General features: G+C 48.3%; 1 protein-coding gene across 2 annotated transcripts in view; it reads left to right on the top strand.

The window, feature by feature from the left end:
* Nucleotides 1–1,411: 1,411 nt before the first annotated feature.
* The window catches only part of ubxn1 (UBX domain protein 1), a 42,963-nt gene continuing 23,217 nt past the window's right edge, over nucleotides 1,412–21,157 (top strand). The window contains exons 1-5 of one of the 2 annotated variants that reach the window (XM_059955305.1): nucleotides 1,412–1,551; nucleotides 14,060–14,146; nucleotides 14,855–14,908; nucleotides 19,136–19,251; nucleotides 20,454–20,520. In XM_059955305.1, coding sequence (XP_059811288.1) covers nucleotides 14,088–14,146; nucleotides 14,855–14,908; nucleotides 19,136–19,251; nucleotides 20,454–20,520 — 296 coding nt within the window. In that variant the 5' untranslated portion in view covers nucleotides 1,412–1,551; nucleotides 14,060–14,087. The remainder of the gene's footprint in view (nucleotides 1,552–14,059; nucleotides 14,147–14,854; nucleotides 14,909–19,135; nucleotides 19,252–20,453; nucleotides 20,521–21,157) is intronic. The other variant, XM_059955306.1, reaches the window with a different exon arrangement.

Raw genomic sequence — 21,157 nt, forward strand, 5'->3', positions numbered from 1 at the left:
GAAATAGGAATCGAGGTGTTCTGGTCGAGGTGGTTCTGGTGTAACGTTGGGGGGGGGGAGGGGAGAGAGAGAGAGAGAGAGAGATGATGCTGTTGCCTTCGATCTTCCCGTTGTCTTCCTGTTGCGGTCACCAGCTGTGACAATACCACGTACAACTGTTCTTCAGTGGTAGGCCTGTCACCCAGGCGAGGGTGGACACACACACACACACAAGCCCCGGCCGGTCGCCTGATCAATTCCCCCGAATCAATCCTCCAAACCCCCACCTTCACGTGGGTGCGCAACGCTCTCTCACTGTCCAGTGGTGTGTCTGCTTGTGTCTTTGCAGACCTGCTTTTTATCATCACTTGCTGGACACCGGCTGTCCATCGACCGGGTCCCGCCTTGCTGTCCCTGCAGGAATCTTCCAAGCAGGCAAAAGTGTCCTTGGAGCAAAGGTAAACAGCAAGCCAAGGAGCCATAATATTAAATCATCTCTCTCTCATCTGCACAGCATGCCTTCCCCCCTTCTTCTCTCTCTCTCTCTCCCATTAGCAGCATAGTTCACGGGGAGGGTCAACTCTGGACCCCATCTGAGCTCGGTTTGCTCATCACATACGGTCTACAGTATATACCTCCTGCCATCTGGCAAAAGGTACCGAAGCATTCGGGCTCTCACGACCAGACTGTGTAACAGTTTCTTCCCCCAAGCCATCAGGCTCCTCAGACTGACATCTACACCATTTATTATTATATTGTAATTTGTCCTCTACTGTGCCTATTGTCTTGTTCATTAATTGTATTGTCCTGCACTGTTTTGTGCACTTTATGTAGTCCTGTGCAGGTCTGTAGTCTAGTGTAGTTTTTATGATGTTTTATGTAGTCTAGTGTAGCCTTGTGCTGTCTCACATAGTCTAGTGTAGTTTTGTGTTGATTTATGCATCACCAAGGGTCCTGGAGGAATGTTGTTTCGTTTTTACTGTGTACTGTACCAGCAGCTTATGGTCCAAATGACAATAATTTTGTGTGTGTTGTTTTAATAAACTTGACTTGACTCCTAACTGGGAGATTGTCAGGTAAAAATGGAAAAGGGGTGTGGCGACACGGGACCCCGATGTGATTGGTGGACTGAGGAGCGGTGAAAGATGACTGACAGATGAATTCGGCCCCGCCTCTTGTGGGTCGCCCGTGGAATCAGCCCGGGCGCCGCCCACGCCGCTGATTGACGGCTCGGACCACGCCCTCTCCCCCCAGTTGACTGACAGCTCGGCCGCCCACGCCGCTGATTGACGGCCAGGACCATGCCCCCTCGCCCAGTTGACTGACAGCTCGGCCTCCTCGTTGTGTGCGGCGGCTGCCGGCGATGCTGGAAGAAGCCGACCGCGGCCAGAGAACGAGCGGGAGCCCACCTGACGGCCTGGTACCGAGCCATCTCCGCCGTCCTCGCCGTGCTGCGAATTCCCCCTCCCCTTCCGCTGACCCACCGACAGCATTCTGAACGCCTTCCCCGGCCAAAGTGTGCCTTCAGCCGGCTGCGCGGCGTAGGAAAGCCCGAGGATCCGGTGGTGTAAGGTAGGCCCGGGCTGGTGGGTTTCCAGTGTTAGCTGGGAAGGGAACACCCAAGACTTGCAACAAAGTTGTTCACCAGCAAAGACGCAACAATTATCATTATATTTTTATAAATTTTACCTTTTAAAAATCTCACAGCATCCATAATTCAAAACCGAGAAAGTAAACGAGGTCCTTCATGATTTTTTTTTATTTTTAAAGAAGTTTGTCGCCAAGTCCACCTTTAAGAAATTCCATTCTGTGCTCTTTTTTAAAAAAAAACAGGAACCTGTGACCAAATTATCTGAAGAAAATCAGATGAGCACAAAGTTTATTGTGCTGTGACTGTGTTTTGAATCCTTGAGTCAACCATTGCTGAATGTGGATTGTCCTCTCTCTGAGTCATAGGACAGGGTGCTGAAATTAAAATTACAGTGCCTCTGTCTGGTATTGTATGAATTGTTCCAGTCAGTTTCCTTTCTTGATTTAGGCGGTGGGAAGTTCAAAGAAAGAAATGGATTATCAAGGTACATACGTGCCACCACATACGATATTCATTTTCGTGCCTAGATACTCAGCAAATCTGTAGTATATAACAGGATGGATGAAAGATCAACCAGAGTGCAGGAGACAACAAACTGTGCAAATATAAATAAACAGCAATAAGTTGGGAGAACATGAGATAAAGAGTCCTAAAAGTGAGACCATTGGTTGTGGGAACATCTCAATGGATGGGCAAGTGGGTGTGGCTGGCCCCTTTGGTTCAAGAGCCTGATGGTTGAGGGGCAGTAACTGTTCTTGAACCTAGTGGTGCGAGTCCTGAGGCTCTTGTACCTTAACTAAAATATATATATATATATATATATATATAAATATATATATAGATGTCCTGGATGCTGGGAGGGCTGGTGCCCACGGTGGAGCCGACTGAGTTTACAGCTCTCTGCAGCTCATTTCGATCATGTGGAATAGCCCTTTCCCACACCAGAAGATGATGCAGCCAGTTAGAATGCTCTCCATGGCACACCTGTAGAAATTTGTCAGTGTCTTAGGTGACATATCAAATATCCTCAAACTCCTAGTGAAATATTGCTGCTGTCATCCTTTCTTTGTATGTTGGGACCAGGATAGAAATATAGAAAACCTGCAGCACAATACAGGCCCTCCAGTCCACAAAGTTGTGCTGAACATGTTCCTACCTCAGAACTCACTAGGCTTAGCCATAGCCCTCTATTTTTCTAAGCTCCATGAAACTATCTAAAAGCCTCTTAAAAGACCCTATCATTGCCGGCAACCCATTCCACGCACTCACCACTCTCTGAGTAAAAAACTTACCCCTGACATCTCTGTGCCTACCCCCCAGCACCTTAAACCTGTGTCCTCTTGTGGCAGCCATTTCAGCCCTGGGGGACAAAGCCTCTGACTATCCACATGATCAGTGCCTCTCATCACCTTGTACATCTCTATCAGGTCACCTCTCATTATCCTTTGCTCCAGAAAAAAGGCCGAGTTCACTCAACCTATTCTCATGAGGCATGCTCCCCAATCCAGGCAACATCCTTGCAAATCTCCTCTGCACCTTTTCTATGGCTTCCACATCCTTCCTGTAGTGAGGCGACCAGAACTGAGCACGGTACTCCAAGTGGGGTCTAACCGGGGTCTGATCAGGGTCCTATATAGCTGCAACATTACTGCAGATCCTAAATTCAATTCCACAATTGATGAAGGCCATACATCTTCTTAACCACAGAGTCAACCTGTGCAGCTGCTTTGAGTGTCCTATGGACTCGGACCCCAAGATCCCTCTGATCCTCCACACTGCCTAGAGTCTTACCATTAATACTATATTCTGCCATTATATTTGACCTACCAAAATGAACCACTTCACGCTTATCTGGATTAAACTCCATCTGCTACTTCTCAGCCCAGTTTTGCAACCTATAAGATCCTGAGAGATATTGACACCTAGGAACTTGAAGTTGCTCACTCTCCCCACTTCCGATCCTCCATGAGGACTGGTGTGTGCTTCCTCATCTTGCCCTTTTAGTTCTTTGATCTTATTGACATTGAGACTTCATCCACTACCCAAACCATGAAGTATTGTGTTCGGTTCTGGTCGCCTCACTACAGGAAAGCTGTGGAAGCTTAAGAGACGGTGCAGAGGAGATTCACCAGGATGCTGCCTGGATTAGAGAGGGTGCAGAGGAGATTCACCAGGATTCTGCCTGGATTAGAGAGTGTGCAGAGGAGATTCACCCGGATGCTGCCTGGATTGGAGAGGGTGTGCAGAGGAGATTCACCAGGCTGCTGCCTGGATTAGAGAGGTTGTAGAGGAGATTTACCAGGACGCTGCCTGCATTAGAGAGGGTGCAGAGAGAGATTCACCAGGACGCTGCCTGGATTAGAGAGGGTGCAGAGGAGATTCACCAGGACGCTGCCTGGATTAGAGAGTGTGCAGAGGAGATTCACCAGGTCGCTGCCTGGATTAGAGAGGGTGCAGAGGAGATTCACCAGGACGCTGCCTGGATTAGAGAGGGTGCAGAGGAGATTCACCAGGACGCTGCCTGGATTAGTGAGGGTGCAGAGGAGATTCACCAGGACACTGCCTGGATTAGAGAGGGTGCAGAGGAGATTCACCAGGACGCTGCCTGGATTAGAGAGGGTGCAGAGGAGATTCACCAGGATGCTGCCTGGATAAGAGAGGGTGCAGAGAGATTCAACAGGTCGCTGCCTGGATTAGAGAGGGTGCAGAGGAGATTCACCAGGATGCCGCTTGGGTTAGAGAGGGTGCAGAGGAGATTCACCAGGATGCTGCCTGGATTAGAGCGGGTGCAGTGGAGATTCACCAGGACGCTGCCTGGATTAGAGAGGGTGCAGAGGAGATTCACCAGGATGCTACCTGGTTTAGAGAGGGTACAGAGGGAGATTCACCAGGATGCTGCCTGGATTAGAGTGGGTACAGAGGAGATTCACCAGGACGTTGCCTGTATTAGAGAGGGTGCAGATGAGATTCACCAGGATGCTGCCTGGATTAGAGAGGGTGCAGAGGAGATTCACCAGGATGCTGCCTGGATTAGAGAGGGTGCAGAGGAGATTCACCAGGATGCTGCCTGGATTAGAGAGGGTGCAGAGGAGATTCACCAGGACGCTGCCTGGATTAGAGAGGGTGCAGAGGAGATTCACCAGGATGCCGCTTGGATTAGAGAGGGTGCAGAGGAGATTCACCAGGATGCTGCCTGGATTAGAGAGGGTGCAGAGGGAGATTCACCAGGATGCTGCCTGGATAAGAGAGGTTGCAGAGGAGATTCACCAAGGCGTTGCCTGGATTAGAGAGGGTGCAGAGGAGATTCACCAGGATTCTGCCTGGATTAGGGAGGGTGCAGAGGAGATTCACCAGGATGCTGCCTGGATTAGGGAGGGTGCGAAGGAGATTCACCAGGACGCTGCCTGGATTAGAGAGGGTGCAGAGGAGATTCACCAGGACCCTGCCTGGATTAGAGAAGGTGCAGAGGAGATTCACCAGGACGCTGCCTGGATTAGAGAGGGTGCAGAGGAGATTCACCAGGAGGCTGTCTGGATTAGAGAGGGTGCAGAGGAGATTCACCAGGATGCTGTCTGGATTAGAGAGGGTGCAGAGGAGATTCACCAGGATGCTGCCTGGATTAGAGAGTGTGCAGAGGAGATTCACCAGGATGGCACCTAGATTAGAGAGGGTGCAGAGGAGATTCACCAGGACCCTGCCTGGATTAGAGAAGGTGCAGAGGAGATTCACCAGGACGCTGCCTGGATTAGAGAGGGTGCAGAGGAGATTCACCAGGATGCTGTCTGGATTAGAGAGGGTGCAGAGGAGATTCACCAGGATGCTGCCTGGATTAGAGAGTGTGCAGAGGAGATTCACCAGGATGGCACCTAGATTAGAGAGGGTGCAGAGGAGATTCACCAGGACCCTGCCTGGATTAGAGAAGGTGCAGAGGAGATTCACCAGGACGCTGCCTGGATTAGAGAGGGTGCAGAGGAGATTCACCAGGATGCTGTCTGGATTAGAGAGGGTGCAGAGGAGATTCACCAGGATGCTGCCTGGATTAGAGAGTGTGCAGAGGAGATTCACCAGGATGGCACCTAGATTAGAGAGGGTGCAGAGGAGATTCACCAGGATGCTGCCTGGATTAGAGAGAGTGCAGAGGAGTTTCACCAGGATGCTGCCTGGATTAGAGAGGGTGCAGAGGAGATTCACCAGGACGCTGCCTGGATTAGGGAGGGTGCAGAGGGAGATTCACCAGGACGCTGCCTGGATTAGAGAGGGTGCAGAGGGAGATTCACCAGGACGCTGCCTGGATTAGAGAGGGTGCAGAGGAGATTCACCAGGACGCTGCCTGGATTAGAGAGGGTGCAGAGGAGATTCACCAGGACGCTGCCTGGATTGGAGAGCACATTTTACGAGGAGAGGTTGAGCCAGCGAGGGCTTTTCTCTTTGGCGAGAAGGAGGATGAGAGCTGACTTGATGAGAGGCATAGAAAGTGTGGACAGCCAGAACTTTTTTCCCCAGGGTGGAAATGGCTTATACAGGGGATTGGGAGCATAAATTTAAGGTATTTGGAGGAATGATGTGGAGGTTTGGGGGCAATGTCAGATGTAGGTTCTTTTTTAACATGGTGATAGGTGTGTGGGATGGTCGGCCAGGGATGGTGGTAGAGGCTGATACATTAAGGACATCTAAGAGACTTTTAGGTAGGTACGTGGATGATAGAATGGATGAATGTGTGGGAGGAAAGGGTTAGAAGTTGACATGTTCCTGATTAGTAAGTGTGTCAAAGTTTATGGGTAGATATCAAGAGAATAGAGGTTGAGGGGGAAGGTAAATGAGCATTGATGGCCTGGCGGAAGAGACTCGATGGGCAGAATGGCCCAATTCTGCTTGACATGTTGCGTCTTTTACACTGTCCTTGCTCACCCAGGTTACTCTCAAACACACATCCCAGACCCATAACCTCTGTTCTGGAGGTCAAGGGTATCAGGAGCTTGGGACCTTCTCGTGTTCCACAGCATCCTGACTTGGAAATGTATAAATAAATGCGCACAGAACACTGGAGGGGCTCGGCAGGTCAGGCAGCACCTACGGAGGGAGACGTACAGTCACCATTTTGAGTCGAGACCTCCAGCAGGGCTTCCATCAGGACCGATGAGGCGTTCCCATGTCAGTCCACGGCCTCATCTGCTGTCGCGACGACGCCACACTCAGGTTGGTGGGGCAACGCCTGGTATTCCGTCTGGGTAGCCTCCGACCTGATGGCATGAACATCGATTTCTCAAACTTCTGGTAATGTCCCCCCCCCCCCCCCCCCGACCATTCCCCATCCCCCTTTCCCTCTCCTTGCCTGCCCATCTCTTCCATCTGCTGCTTCTCCATCTTCTCTTTCTTGCACGGCCTTCCGTCCTCTCCTATTAGAATCCCCCTTCTCCAGCCCTCTATCTCTCTTACCAATCAGCTCCTTACTTCACCCCTCCCCCCCCCCCCCCATTTCACTTTCTCCCGTCCTGCTAAAAGGTCTTGGCCCGAAACGTCGACAGGTTACCCTTTCCCGTAGACGCTGCCTGGCCTGTTGAGTTCCTCCAGCATTTTATGTGCGTTGCTGATGACGGGTCTTCTGGCTTTTAATGGTGTTTGACAGTCCTACTTACAGGTGATTGCCACCACCAACTGGACTGGAGTGTGCTGTAGAGCATTGGGGAAGGAAACCCCTACTAGTTCTTTGTCAAATGAAAACCCAAATTACCCCAAAAAGCCCCATAGATTGTAAGAAATGAAAGACAATACAGTGGATTAATTTAAAGTCACTCCCATAACTTATAAAATTTTTAAATGAAAACATTAAAGATAGTGGTGGAGCCTGCATTTGATTTCTCTCAACCCAGTGTGATGTTTTCCACAAGATGTAAGGAATAATTAAGCGTAGTATTGCAGATTCTAAGATGAGTCAATATAATTCCTTCCCTCCTTGTTTTGCTCCCTTCTCCCATCAACGCAACAGGTTTATGTATTCTGTAAAAGTGTCTCTCCTTATGCCCATTGTCCCACAAGTCTTGCCAGAGCCCCCTAATTCTTAACCCCGTAACTTCTGATTTGCTCAGTGTCTTGAAGTGAAGGGGCTTGATCTGAAATGTGGGCTGTCCTATTTCCCTCCATCGGACGTGAGACTAGCGCGACATGGCCTCAAGATTCAGGGGAGTAGGTTTTAGGCGGAGATGAGGAGGAACTGCTTTTCCGAGAGAGTGGTGAATCTGTGAAATTTTCTGCCCAATTTACCGCAGTAAATATATTTAAGACAAGGTTGGATAGATGTTTGCTTAGTAGCGGTATTAAGGGTTAAGGGGAAAAGGCAGGTAGGTGGAGATAAGTCCATGGTCAGATCAGCCGTGATCCTATTGAATGGCGGGGCAGACTCGACAGGCCAGATGGCCGACTCCTGCTCCTGTTTCCTGCATGCTTCTGAAAATAGACTTGGGTCACTGAGTTTCTCTGGATTGATCCAGATTTCCAGTACCTGCAATCTCTTGCATCTCCACTTGAAAAAAAAATTGCCTGTTCTGAGCCATCACTCCGCCAGAGTAACATGGGAGCCCCGTCACCAGAGACAATAGTGGTCTTGCCCATCATTTTCATAAGTCCAGAAGCCATAGGAGAAGAAATTAGGCCATTTGTCCCATTTTTCTATTCACGGTTGATTCTCCCCCCCCCCCACCCCATTCTCTTGTCTTCTCTCCGTAACTTTTGACAGCTTTAATGAAGAAGAATTTATCAACCTTCACTTTAAATATACCCCATGACTTGGCCTCCACAGCTTGTCCGCGGCAATGAATTCCACAGATTCACCAGCCTCTGGTTAAAGAAATTCATCCTCATCTCTGCTCTAAAGGGATGTCCTACTCTTCCAGGAGTTCCCACCCTGGGGTCCACGGACCCCTCAGTTAATGGTAAGGGTGCATGGCAGTAAAAAGAGGTTAGGAATCACTGTTCTATTCTTTGGTCCCGGACATATCCTCTCCATGTCCACTCTGTCTAAACTTTCCAGTTTTCCATTAGGCGTAACAGCCGAGTTAGGCCACTCAGCGCATCGAGTCTTCTCTGCCATTCCCGGATCCCACTCACCCCCATACAGCTGCTCTCTCGCCATATCCTTTGATGCCCCGACTGATCAGGAAACAATCAACTTCTGCCTTAAATACACCCACGGACTTGGCCACCGCAGACTGTGGCGGAGCATTCCGCAGATTCACCACGCCCTGGCTGAAAGAATTCCTCTTGATCTCTGTTCTCAGGCTTTGCCCTCTGGTTCTGGATACCCCCAACATAGGAAACATCCCCTCCACATCCACCCTATCTAGTCCTTCCAACGTTCGATGGGTTTCAATGAGATTGCCCCCTGTATTCTTCTAAATTCCAGTGATTACAGGCCCAAAGCTGCCAAATGCTCCTCATATGTTAACCCCTTCATTCCCAGACTCCCTCCAATGACAACACATCTTTTTCTGAGATAAGGGTCTAAAACTGTTGACAGTACTCCAAGTGTGGACTGACTAATGTCTAAAGCTTCAGCATTATCTCAGCAACACACACAAAATGCCGGAGGAACTCAGCAGGCCAGGCAGCATCTGTTGGACAAAGTATAGTCAACATTTCGGGGCGACACCCTTTGGCAGTCCTGCTGGGTCCTGACCGAAGGGCCTCAGCCCCAAATGTCGTCTGTATCTTTTTTCCAAAGACGCTGCCTGGCCTGCTGAGTTCCTCCAGCATTTTGTGTGTGTGTTGCTTTGGATTTCCAGCAGTTGAAGATTTTCCTCAGCATTATCTCCTTGAATTAAATGCCAACATTGCATTTGCCTTCTCTACCACAGACTCAACCTGTAAATTAACCTTTCGGGAGTATTACACGAGGGCTCCTAATCCTATTGGTATGTTCCAACGAGATTCTTCTAAACTCCAGGCCAGACACTCATCATATGGTAGCTCCTATCTTTCTTGCAGACCTTGTTTGAACCCTCTGCAATGCCAGCAAATCCTTTCTTCGATAAGGGGCCCAAAAACTGCTTGCCAGCGCTTTATAAACCCTCAGCATTGCATTCTTGCTTTCATATTCTATTCTCTCGAGATGAATGTGAATGTGGCTGAAACAAAGGAAGGGAGTGGTTTACATCAGCAACATGCATGGTTTATTTTAAAAGATAGCTTGCTCATTCAACAATTTTCTGCCCCCTTTTTTTCTTACATTTGTACGTTCTGTCCGGCTCAGCACATCCCAGTAGGCCATACCGTGTAACGTCACCCAGAATTCACAGCATTAGCTCACCGTGAAAAATGCCACATGCTCTCACGATCTACAAAATCAAATCGTGAATAGTCAGGTCAGCAGAAAAGGTGTACTGTTGCTGCAGGATCTGTGCGTGTCCAGGTCAAAGAAGCGGGCGGGATAACTTACTGCGGACATTCCCCGCCCTGCAAACCGCCTTTTCCAATAGCCCCGTTCTGGAAAGTGCTATAGTACTACTGAAACAAAAAACTTCACGCCACCTTAGAAGTTTCTTCCCCAGGTCAACCGTACTAGTCATCCCCGCACCCCCACCCCCCCCCCTTTTACCTCACTGTAAGCAATTTAAATCGCGTTTTATAGTCCAGTTTATATTGTAAAATACAAGCTGGTTCAGGTTGGGCATCCTTTATCCAAAATGCTTGAGGCCAGAGGTGTTTAGATTTTGGAATATTTGCATCTATATACCGATAATCTGTGGGGACAGGACCCATAAACGCAAAATCTATTTGCATTGGATATCCAGCTTGCACACAGTCGGACTACGGCTGAAGCACAGTCTGATGTGACGGAGCTGGGTCTCCCACTGACTGTCGGAGATATTTCAGTTACCAGGTCCGGTGCTGCAATTGGCTTCGTTTCTGCCATCGATTTCAAACAGCTGCCCATTCCACAGTAAATACGAAGGGGGAGCGGTGTAGTTTTATGTAACATGTTGAACAATTTTGCTCATGAAACAACCATCTTCAAATTTCAGTTCGTCGTGATAGATTTTTGATTTTTTTTCCCCCGTGATCGGCATTCTGTTAAGCAGCATAGGTTCACTCCGCTGACAAATCCACTCTTTCAATATGCGATCAAGAGCTTCGCTTCTGGCTTTGTGCCACATTTCTCTATACATTACATATGTGAGGTCAGTTCACGGAATTATCCGCAGTGCACAGAAAGCTGTGCGTTGCTGGGGAAGCTTCCCAGTGCCTAGTGGAATTTTCCAGTTGTGATGTCACGTCAGCGTTTTTTAAAAAAAAGACGGATTTTGGAAGTTTTCCAATTTTGGAATTTAGAATGAGGGGTATTCAACCTGTATTTATGCACATTTTGTTCTAACACATGCAAATACACACGCAGTGGCTACAACCTGCTCGTTTATGCAAATATCTCATCAGCCAATCACGTGGCAGCAGCTCAGTCTGTAAAAGCACGTCCACATGGCCAAGAGGATCAGTTGTTGCTCAGGCCGAACATCAGAATGGGAGAAGAAATACTGATCGAAGTGGCTTTGACTGTGGAATGCTTATTGGTGCCAGATGGGGTGGCTTGAGTATCTCAGAAACTGTTGATCTTCTGCGATTTTCATGCACAGCCTCTGGAGTTTACAGAGAATGGCGCAAAAATTAAAAAAAAAACACTTCAGTGAGCTGCAGGGGAAGGAAACCTACATGGTCATGGTGAGAGTGTTACAGACGGTGGCGGGTATTGAACCCTGATCAGTGATCGCTGGCGCCACAAAGCATTACACTTACGGCTACACTACCGTGCTGTGCATCTCGAAAGTCTGCGACCTCTCGCCACATTAGATCACATTAGTTCCCCCGTTCTGATGTTCGGTCTGATAAACAACTGAACCTCCTGACCGTGTCCGCGTGCTTTTGTGCGTTGACTTGCTGCCACGTGATTGGCTGGTTAGGTATTTGCATGAGGTGTACTGAATAAAGTGGCCCCTGAGTGCCTGAGATCTCCGGGGGGGGGGGGGGACGGGACAGAGCAGGATGCTTCCACCAGAGGAAGAATTTTGAGTGCGGGGAGATGGTCACGAGATCTAACGGTGGAGAAACTCCACAGCCTCTGTGGCAGCTAGGTTGCTGGGAGTATCTGAAGACGAAGTAGGAAGATCAAGGGATTGGGATTGTGGGGAAGCTATCAAAGAAGAGGAGATGAGGCCAGAGATGACCACATTGAACGGTGTAGTCTTGCTGCTGTTTTGCTTAAGTTCTTTAGCTCTAAACCTGTCAGTGCAGGAGCAGAGGGTGGTTCTTAATCCTTTGCGAGGTGAGGGTGGTAATAAAGAAGGGGTAATTGTGAAGGAAAAAACATCTTGCCATGTAAAGCAACACACAAAAAATGCTGGAGGAACTCAGTAGGTCACGCAGTATCAATGGAGGGGAATGTTTCAGGCTGAGACCCTTCATCATCTTGCCCGGAAACTTTGGCTATTTGTTCTCCTCCATAGAAGCCCAAACCTGATGAAGGGTCTCAGAACATAGGACCGTACAGCATGGGAACAGGCCATTCGGCCCACAGTGATGTGCTGAACCAGCTAAAGAGAGCAAAATCGAAAACACCCAATCACTAATCTCTCCTCGCTGCACCATGTCCACATCCCTCCATCTTCCTCACATCCGTGTGCCTATCTGAACATCTCTTAAAAGCCTCTAATGTATTTGCCTCCACCTCCATACCAGGCAGTGTGTTCCAGGCATCCACTGCTCTCTGAGTAAAAAAAATTTACCCCTCTCATCCCCCTTGAACCTACCCCCTCACACCTTCACTGCACGCCTTTTGGTGTTACACATTTCAGCTCTGAGAAACAGGTGCTCCCCGTCTACTCTCGACAGAGGTTTATAATCTATAGCAGGGTACGCAATAATCCAGATGTGGCCTAACCAGAGTTTTATAAACTTGCAACAGAACCTCCTCACTTTTGAATTCAATGTCTTGATTTGCTGCCTTACCAACTTTACTAAAGCCATGCCGGCTCTCCCTAATTAGGCCGTGGGTTTCCAAATGCTCATATATTCCTGCCCCTAGGAATTTTCTCGGGCATTTTCCCTACAACTGACGCGAGGCTCACCGGTCTATACTTCCCAGAAACGGTGACTGTTAACTTCCATCTATAGATGCTGCCTGACCTCCGGAGTTCCTACTTCCCAGAAACGGTGACTGTTAACTTCCATCTATAGATGCTGCCTGACCTCCGGAGTTCCTACTTCCCAGAAACGATGACTGTTAACTTCCATCTATAGATGCTGCCTGACCTCCGGAGTTCCTACTTCCCAGAAACGGTGACTGTTAACTCCCATCTATAGATGCTGCCTGACCTCCGGAGTTCCTACTTCCCAGAAACGGTGACTGTTAACTCCCATCTATAGATGCTGCCTGACCTCCGGAGTTCCTACTTCCCAGAAACGGTGACTGTTAACTCCCATCTATAGATGCTGCCTGACCTCCAGAGTTCCTACTTCCCAGAAACGATGACTGTTAACTCCCATCTATAGATGCTGCCTGACCTCCGGAGTTCCTACTTCCCAGAAACGGTGACTGTTAACTCCCATCTATAGATGCTGCCTGACCTCCGGAGTTCCTACTTCCCAGAAACGGTGACTGTTAACTTCCATCTATAGATGCTGCCTGACCTCCGGAGTTCCTACTTCCCAGAAACGGTGACTGTTAACTCCCATCTATAGATGCTGCCTGACCTCCGGAGTTCCTACTTCCCAGAAACGGTGACTGTTAACTCCCATCTATAGATGCTGCCTGACCTCCAGAGTTCCTACTTCCCAGAAACGATGACTGTTAACTCCCATCTATAGATGCTGCCTGACCTCCGGAGTTCCTACTTCCCAGAAACGGTGACTGTTAACTCCCATCTATAGATGCTGCCTGACCTCCGGAGTTCCTACTTCCCAGAAACGGTGACTGTTAACTTCCATCTATAGATGCTGCCTGACCTCCGGAGTTCCTACTTCCCAGAAACGGTGACTGTTAACTCCCATCTATAGATGCTGCCTGACCTCCAGAGTTCCTACTTCCCAGAAACGATGACTGTTAACTCCCATCTATAGATGCTGCCTGACCTCCGGAGTTCCTACTTCCCAGAAACGGTGACTGTTAACTCCCATCTATAGATGCTGCCTGACCTCCGGAGTTCCTACTTCCCAGAAACGGTGACTGTTAACTTCCATCTATAGATGCTGCCTGACCTCCGGAGTTCCTACTTCCCAGAAACGGTGACTGTTAACTCCCATCTATAGATGCTGCCTGACCTCCGGAGTTCCTCCAGCATTTTGTGTGTGTTGAAAAGGAAGGTGTTTGCAGTCTATGAAGCAGGACTAAATGGAGACAGTTTTCAATAATGACACAGGCAGGGTTGAACAACTATACTCTCTCTCTCACCCATTGTCAAATCCCAATTCAAATGGTAAACCTCTTGTGGCTCTTTTACTTCACAGAGTGTTGCTTTCGTCCAAACGGGAGCTGATGGCTGAAATGACAGCGTTGGATTCCATGATGGAGATGGGATTCTCCCGCAACAGGGCGTAAGTTGGAAAGGCAGGGGCATTTCATTTAGGTGAACATCCCTCTCGTGCCGGTTTGTTTTTGGAATTCTTCCTTCCAACTGTCCAACTGCAAATCTGTGCAAAATTCTTAGGCATGTATATATCGCTAGGGTGCCCAAACTTTGATAAGTTTCGGTAAGCTGGATGAACTTTGCACAGTACTGTACCTGTCGACGTGGAGCTGAGAGCGAGTTTGTAAATCTGGCAGGAACGAAGTCTGTTGGGATTGGCGAGGGTGGAGCACTGCGGGTGGGATGTGGGACAGGTGGCAGAGAAGGAGTGCCAGGGGCAGGGACACACACCCCCACCCCTGAGATACCAGGCAAGGTCATTTGATTCCAAACATTTGGTTTGTTGATCATTACAGAATGTCTGTCTAGTGCTTCTCGCTCCCTTCCCCTTTTCCCAACCTTGATTCCCCTCTCCCTGTCTCCTTCCCACTCTTCCCACAACAGGGACCCATACCAGAATCAGGATTACCATCGCTCACGTATGTTATTTTCGACCTGCTGCCTGTCTCTGGATCTGCATTGCTGTGGAAACGTGAGGCTGCAGAGGAAAGCGATGCTAGAAAACCAGTGAGGGGGAATGGATCAGAGTGGGACGGGCATCAGTTGTCAGAATACAGAGCTGGACCGACGAGGGTTGAACTGTATTTTAAATCCGTTGCTCCTGTTTCTTTTCCAGGGAAAAGGCCTTGGCGCTTTCGGGGAATCAAGGCATTGAGAAAGCCATGGATTGGTATGGAAATATTGTTTGTGAGTCTTACCCTGACTCGGAATCGCATCTCCACAAAGCCAGTGTGTCTCAGTGATTACCTCTCCCTCCTCGTGCACACAATACTCCAAATAAGTCTCATACAACTTCAACATAACATTCCATCTCCTTTCTCAGTGCTATGATTTAGAATCAGAATCAGGTTTATTATCACCGGCATATGTAGTGAAATTTGTTGATAGAGAGAGTACAGAGGAGATTTACTAGAATGTTACCTGGGTTTCAGCACCTAAGTTACAGAGAAAGGTTGAACAAGTTAGGTCTTTATTCTTTGGAGCGTAGAAGGTTGAGGGGGGACTTAATGGAGGTATTTAAAATTATGAGGGGGATAGATAGAGTTGACAGGGATAGGCTTTTTCCATTGAGAGTAGGGGAGATTTAAAGTTGAGAAGTTAAGGGGCAAAAGTTTAGGGGTAACATGAGAGGGAATTTCTTTACTCAGAGAGTGGTAGCTGTGTGGAACGAGCTTCCAGTAGAAGTGGTAGAGGCAGGTTCGGTATTGTCATTTAAAGTAACATTGGATAGGTATATGGACAGGAAAGGAATGGAGGGTTATGGGCTGAGTGCAGGTAGGTGGAACTAGGTGAGAGTAAGCGTTCGGCATGGACTAGAAGGGCCGAGATGGCCTGTTTCCATGCTGTAATTGTTAAATGGTTATATGGTTAGCAGCAGCAGTTCAATGCAATACATAGTATAGAAGAAGAAGAATAAATAAATCTATCAATTATAGTATGTGTATATTGAATGTTAAAAATCGTGCAAAAAAAACCCAGAAGTACTATATATTAAAAAGGTGAGGTAGTGTTCACGCATTCAATGTCCATTCAGGAATCGAATGGGAGAGGGGAAGAAGCTGTTCCTGAATCACTGACTGTGTGCCTTCAGGCCACTGTAACAAAAGTTCTCTTTATGACCCTACCTAACTGTGACACCACTTTCAAGAGGTTATGGATCTGTTGGATTTTTAAAAATATTTTAATGAAATGTCCTTTTTATATGGTCATTCAACCGTACATGAATACAGCCAAAATGAGACAGCATTACTCCAGGGCCAAGGTACAAAACACAGTACACACACAACACAGAGCAGGCATAGCTCGTATAAGATAGCAAGTAAACAAGATATCAGTAAAAATCCACGCAAAGACATAGTTCGCAAGTGCCACAGAAGTCGGCAGTTGACCACAAGGCAACTTATCTTCTTCCGAGTGAACACGGGGGGGGGGGGGGCAGCAGTTTTCCAGGGGAAAATAAAAGCAAGGGTAGGCCACTCTGCCCACAAAGCCTGCCCTATCCTTAGATATGATCACAGCTGACCTGTCCCAGGCCATAACTCCTCTGAACCAGATTCGGGGGTTATTATCACTGACGTATGCCGTGAAGTTTGTTGCTTTGCTGCAGCAGTGCAGTGCATTACATTTTTTTTTCCCAAAATGCCATAAGTTACAATAGCTGGCTGGTGGCGTGGTGCATCAGCGCCCGACTTTAGAGCGAAGGCTCCCGAGTTCGAATCCAGCCAGTCCCCTTGCACGCTTTCCATCTGTGCTGGGTTGAGCGTCGAGCTAGCAACTCAGCCTTGTAAAAATAAGAAAGCCTGCTTAAAAAAAAACGCCGTCACGATGGTGTCTCAATGACTCCACTTGAAGTTAAGGACTTTCTTCTTCTACAGGAAATATAGAAAAGCTAGTATTGCAAAACAGAGTGGCTTCAGAAATCTGATGGTGGAGTGGTAGAATCTGCTCCTAAAATGTTGAGGGTGTGTTATTTCAGGCTGCTGTGCCTCCTCCCTGATGGTAGTAATGAGAAGAGGGCACAAGACAAAAGAGCAGGAGTTGGCCATTTGGCCCATCGAGTCTGCTCTGCCATTTTATCATGAGCTGATCCATTCTTCCATTCAGTCCCACTCCTCCGCCTTCTCACCATAACCTTTGATGCCCTGGCTACTCAGATACCTTTCAATCTCTGCCTTAAATACACCCAATGACTTGGCCTCCACCGCCGCCCGTGGCAACAAATTTCACAGATTCATCACCCTCTGGCTAAAAAATTTCTTCGCGTCTCTGTTCTGAATGAACGCCCTTCAATCCTTAAGTCATGCCCTCTCATACTAGACTCCCCCACCACGGGAAACAACTTTGCCAAGTCCACTCTGTCCGTGCCTTTCAACATTCAAAATGTTTCTGAGATCCCCCCTCATTCTTCTAAACTCCAAGGAGTCCAAGGCATCTCCTGGTTGGAGAGAGTCAACGATGGGTGCTGCCTTCTTGGGGCATCGCCTGTTGAAAGTGTCCGTGATGGTGGGGCAGCTGGTGCCCCTGACCGTACAGCTTTTTTTCCCAATCCTGGGCATTGGCGCCTCCTTCTGAAAGTTCCACATAGCCTCGGTTCCCCAATTGTTCAAAAACTCACCGAACACCTCTTTAAGTACCCCCACCCCTGTAATCTACCCTCCACAGTTCTTTGGGGTAGAAAATTCCAGGCGCTTGCCACTCTCTGCGGGAATGAATTCCTGTGCTCCGTAGGTCCCTGCATTCGAATGTGCCCTCTGGCTCGATGCTGCCGGAGGATGGTGCCAGAGCCCTGGGTCTTGGGCAAGGTTTATGCGACTCGGTTTGCAGATTGGACTCTGTAGTTTCTATTATAATGTGTTTTCTGATTACTTCTGGTCACTCTTTTTTATTGCTATCTTGGGCGATTTTGATCAGGGCGACCTGCTGATATCGAATGACGCAGCGCTAGATTGAACGGAACTGAATATGCCTGGATCCTTCCGATTTTCTGCTTTACGTTCCGTGTTTCTCGCTCTTCTTCATTTTTGCCGTTAGCGCGGTTTTTTTTGCCCGCGGTGTGGGTGTTTGATGTTTCCCTTTGAACGGGCCTCCAAGGGTTTTTTTTGTTTTGCTTCGTGGCCGTCTGTGGGGAAGACAAATCTCAGGGTTGTGCACTGCATCCTTTCTTTGATAATTAATGTACCTTGAGGCTTTGAAATGGGCATCCCTTGCCCCGTTGTGCAGTGTACGAGGTCTGTCCCCGAAGCTGGGTCAAGACTCGGCCATCAGGTCGCGCACTGAAACCCAACGTGATGCTTGTTGTATGTCGTAGCGAGCGTTTCAGGTTTTGGGTTCCTGCTGACGTGCGTCAGATTACGAGGGGTGTGGCTGGAGTGAGTGAGATTTCACAGACGCATAGCTGGGTCTCACAGCTCCAGCAATCCAGATTCAGTCCTCATTTGTACCTTTGTCTGTGTCGAGTTTTCATGTGCCTTGCCGTGACCACATGTGCTCCCCCCCCAAGTGACCTCCCACGTTCCAAAGATGGGACAGGATGGGTCGGTGGGTTGTTCTCCACTGTAATCAGCCATGATGGAATGGCAGAGCACAATGGGCTGAATGGCCTAATTCTGCTCCTATGTCTTATCTTAAATTGCCCCTAGTGTGTAAGTAAGTAGAAGAACCGGGTGGGGTGAGTGGATAGGAATGTGGGGAGAATAAAGTCTGATTGATGCAAGATCTAAAGGTTCATTTATTGTGAAAGTATGTATGCACATATAACTCTGAGATTCATCTTCTCCGTAGCCGTGAAACGAAGAAAAACCACGGGAGTCGTTCAAACAAAAACATCAACGCCCCCCGCACAAAAAAAAAACTTATAAATCATGCCAAAGTTAAATCGGTCAGTTAGCAACAAAAAAGCAGAATATAAAAGAGAAAAAACCAAAAAGGAGTCCCACCCAAGGCATAAATTGCAGAACTTCAGTAACATCCTCCAGACAGAGGAAAACCACTCGACTGTAGAGCAGTGAGGGAGATGAGCCGCCATACACAGACTTTTCATCCCCAGCCATCGAGCATAATTGAGTGATTATCAGAAGAGACCAGATGGGCTGAATGGGCTGTTTCCCTCCTGTAGCTCTTTACTACTCTATATCACCCCTGTCATGTTCTCGCCTACTCTGTCAGCATGCCTATACCCGTTCTTAAATCCTATCTGCATCCTGCCTGTGCACCATCCCACCCAGCCCACATCGTCGCAAAGATGGGGAGGGAGCGAGGAGACCTCGGAGGGATTTAACTTGTGTGCTAGGATCAGGAATTGCGGTGGGCTGGCAGGCACTTTGGGTGAGGCGAGGGGGTGCACTAGCTGCCGACCCTTGGTGGCTTGCGCCAATGTTGCCCCTGTTTGCCTTCTCAGGTTAATAGAGCACGAGGACGACCCTAATCTGGATGATCCGTATGTCCCTCCGCAGGGCAGTGTCCTGGGAATGACGGAGAAAATGGAAGCTGGGGAAGAGGAGTTGGACATTGAAGGCAAGTACGAGTGCGTCAGGAAGATTTTAATCGCCGGTGGAGAAATCTTAGAGTTGCAGCAGAGGGAGAGGTCGTTTGGCCCACCGAAAAAAGAAAGGTCATACTTGCCACAACCTGCTCCAATTTCTCGGACACATCCGAGTGCTGTCGTTCATTTAGTATAACTGTTGAAGTCTTTTGTGACAAAACACAGCAGCAAAAATTGATCTAAAATCAATGTTTGCCACTTCATTTAGTCAGCAAAGATTTTGACAGTAATCTTTATTTCTCTTAGTTCGTATTTTCTTCTCCCCTTGATTATTTTGTTAAAATCACTAAGTCCAGATGCTCTGGTTATTGATGAGAGGGAATGGGTTTCTCCTTTGCACTGAATTGCGTGGCACCTTCATTTGTCGCCTAACTTGGCCATCAGCCCGTTCAGGGGCAGGTCGACCGGTTGGGTGGCACTTGCAGGCTGCTCCCAGCTCTTCTGGTAGGGTTGCTGCTGGAATTCCAGGTTCATTCCTGGCCTCGGTTGCCTTGGAGCTTGTACGTTCTTCCTTGTGGCCGCATGGTTCATCTCCACCCCATCTCCCGCCCCCGTCAAGCGCCTTCTCGCTACGTCCCATAACAAACAACAAATAACCCGAGAGTGGATCGATCACAAGTGTGCTTGTTTCACTTGCAGCAAGGGGAGGCCACCGCCACACAAGTGCCGGTGAGAGCCTCCAAAACACAGACCACATAGTCACTCCCTTATACATAAGCGCGGCGGCTACCCAAGCCTCTGTTCAAGGAATGGGTGCATTCTAGCGTGCTTGATCAAAGTGTTTGTCAAGGGCTCAGGTTCCATCGGCATAATGTTGCATGAACTCTATTAGCAAAGCACTCTGGTACTGTGCAGGTTCCATTTTGTTACTCCAGGTGAAGTACATTTCCACTCCTTCCGGTGCTCTGATTCCCTCCCACATTCCAAAGATGTGCAGGTAGGTAGGTGAATTAATTGGCTGCTCTATGTTGTTCTCAGTGTGATGGTACTAGATGTTCGTCGTTACTCAGTCGGTCCAGAGGGGCTGTATCCCTCGATGACTCTCTGACAAGGTCACAGCCTGTGGCTCTATTGTAGAAAGGGGGTGTCTGGAAGTATTACCTTCCTGTGCGCCCCATTCCATTGTCAAGTGGACCCCCCCCCACTCACTAACTGATCGTATTCCTTCCTGCAGAAAATACCAGGCAAGTTCAACAGAATGCCTCACTATCAGAAGAGGAGAAGAAGGAACAGCTGAGGAGGTAACTGCTCGGTACCAGCTATCTAGTTCCTTCTGGAATTAAGGTCCTCTTTGCCAGTGGCAGAGATCAAGATTGGCTCCCTGAGCCCGTCACTCAGTCGGGCCAGCCAGTGGTTGCTCTGACAAGGGTACAGGTAAAACTATATGATTCCCCCCGCAGTTCACAGGTATAGCTGAGACTCTACTGGGATTAACTTGAATTTCCAGTCGGGGACTTGGATCGAATTGGATCACGTGATGGGACGTAGTTGTCATCAGCCAATCCAGCATTTCTCCCCCGGCAGTTAATCAGAGCAACCATTTTAGTTAGCTCCCCCCACACCCCCCTCTACCTATTACCATGTCAATGCACTGTAAACGCTTCAAATTGCTTTTTATTACACTTTACATTATATATGTGCTAATATTTATGGATAAATATCTGTACTTTAATCTCTGATTTTACTTTATATAATTCTTATTCTTTACAATTCTCAAATGTTTATTTTTGTTACATGTCACACCAACACACCACGGCAAGTTCCTCATACGTAGATGTTCACTCAGTGGCCGCATTATTGGGGATAGGAGTAGAACCTGGTGTGATCTTCTGCTGCTGTAGCCCACCCACTTCAAGGTTCCTAAGACCATAAGATATA

This window comes from Hypanus sabinus, chromosome 31 (assembly GCF_030144855.1).
Source record: "Hypanus sabinus isolate sHypSab1 chromosome 31, sHypSab1.hap1, whole genome shotgun sequence".
In the NCBI taxonomy this organism is placed as follows: domain Eukaryota; kingdom Metazoa; phylum Chordata; class Chondrichthyes; order Myliobatiformes; family Dasyatidae; genus Hypanus; species Hypanus sabinus.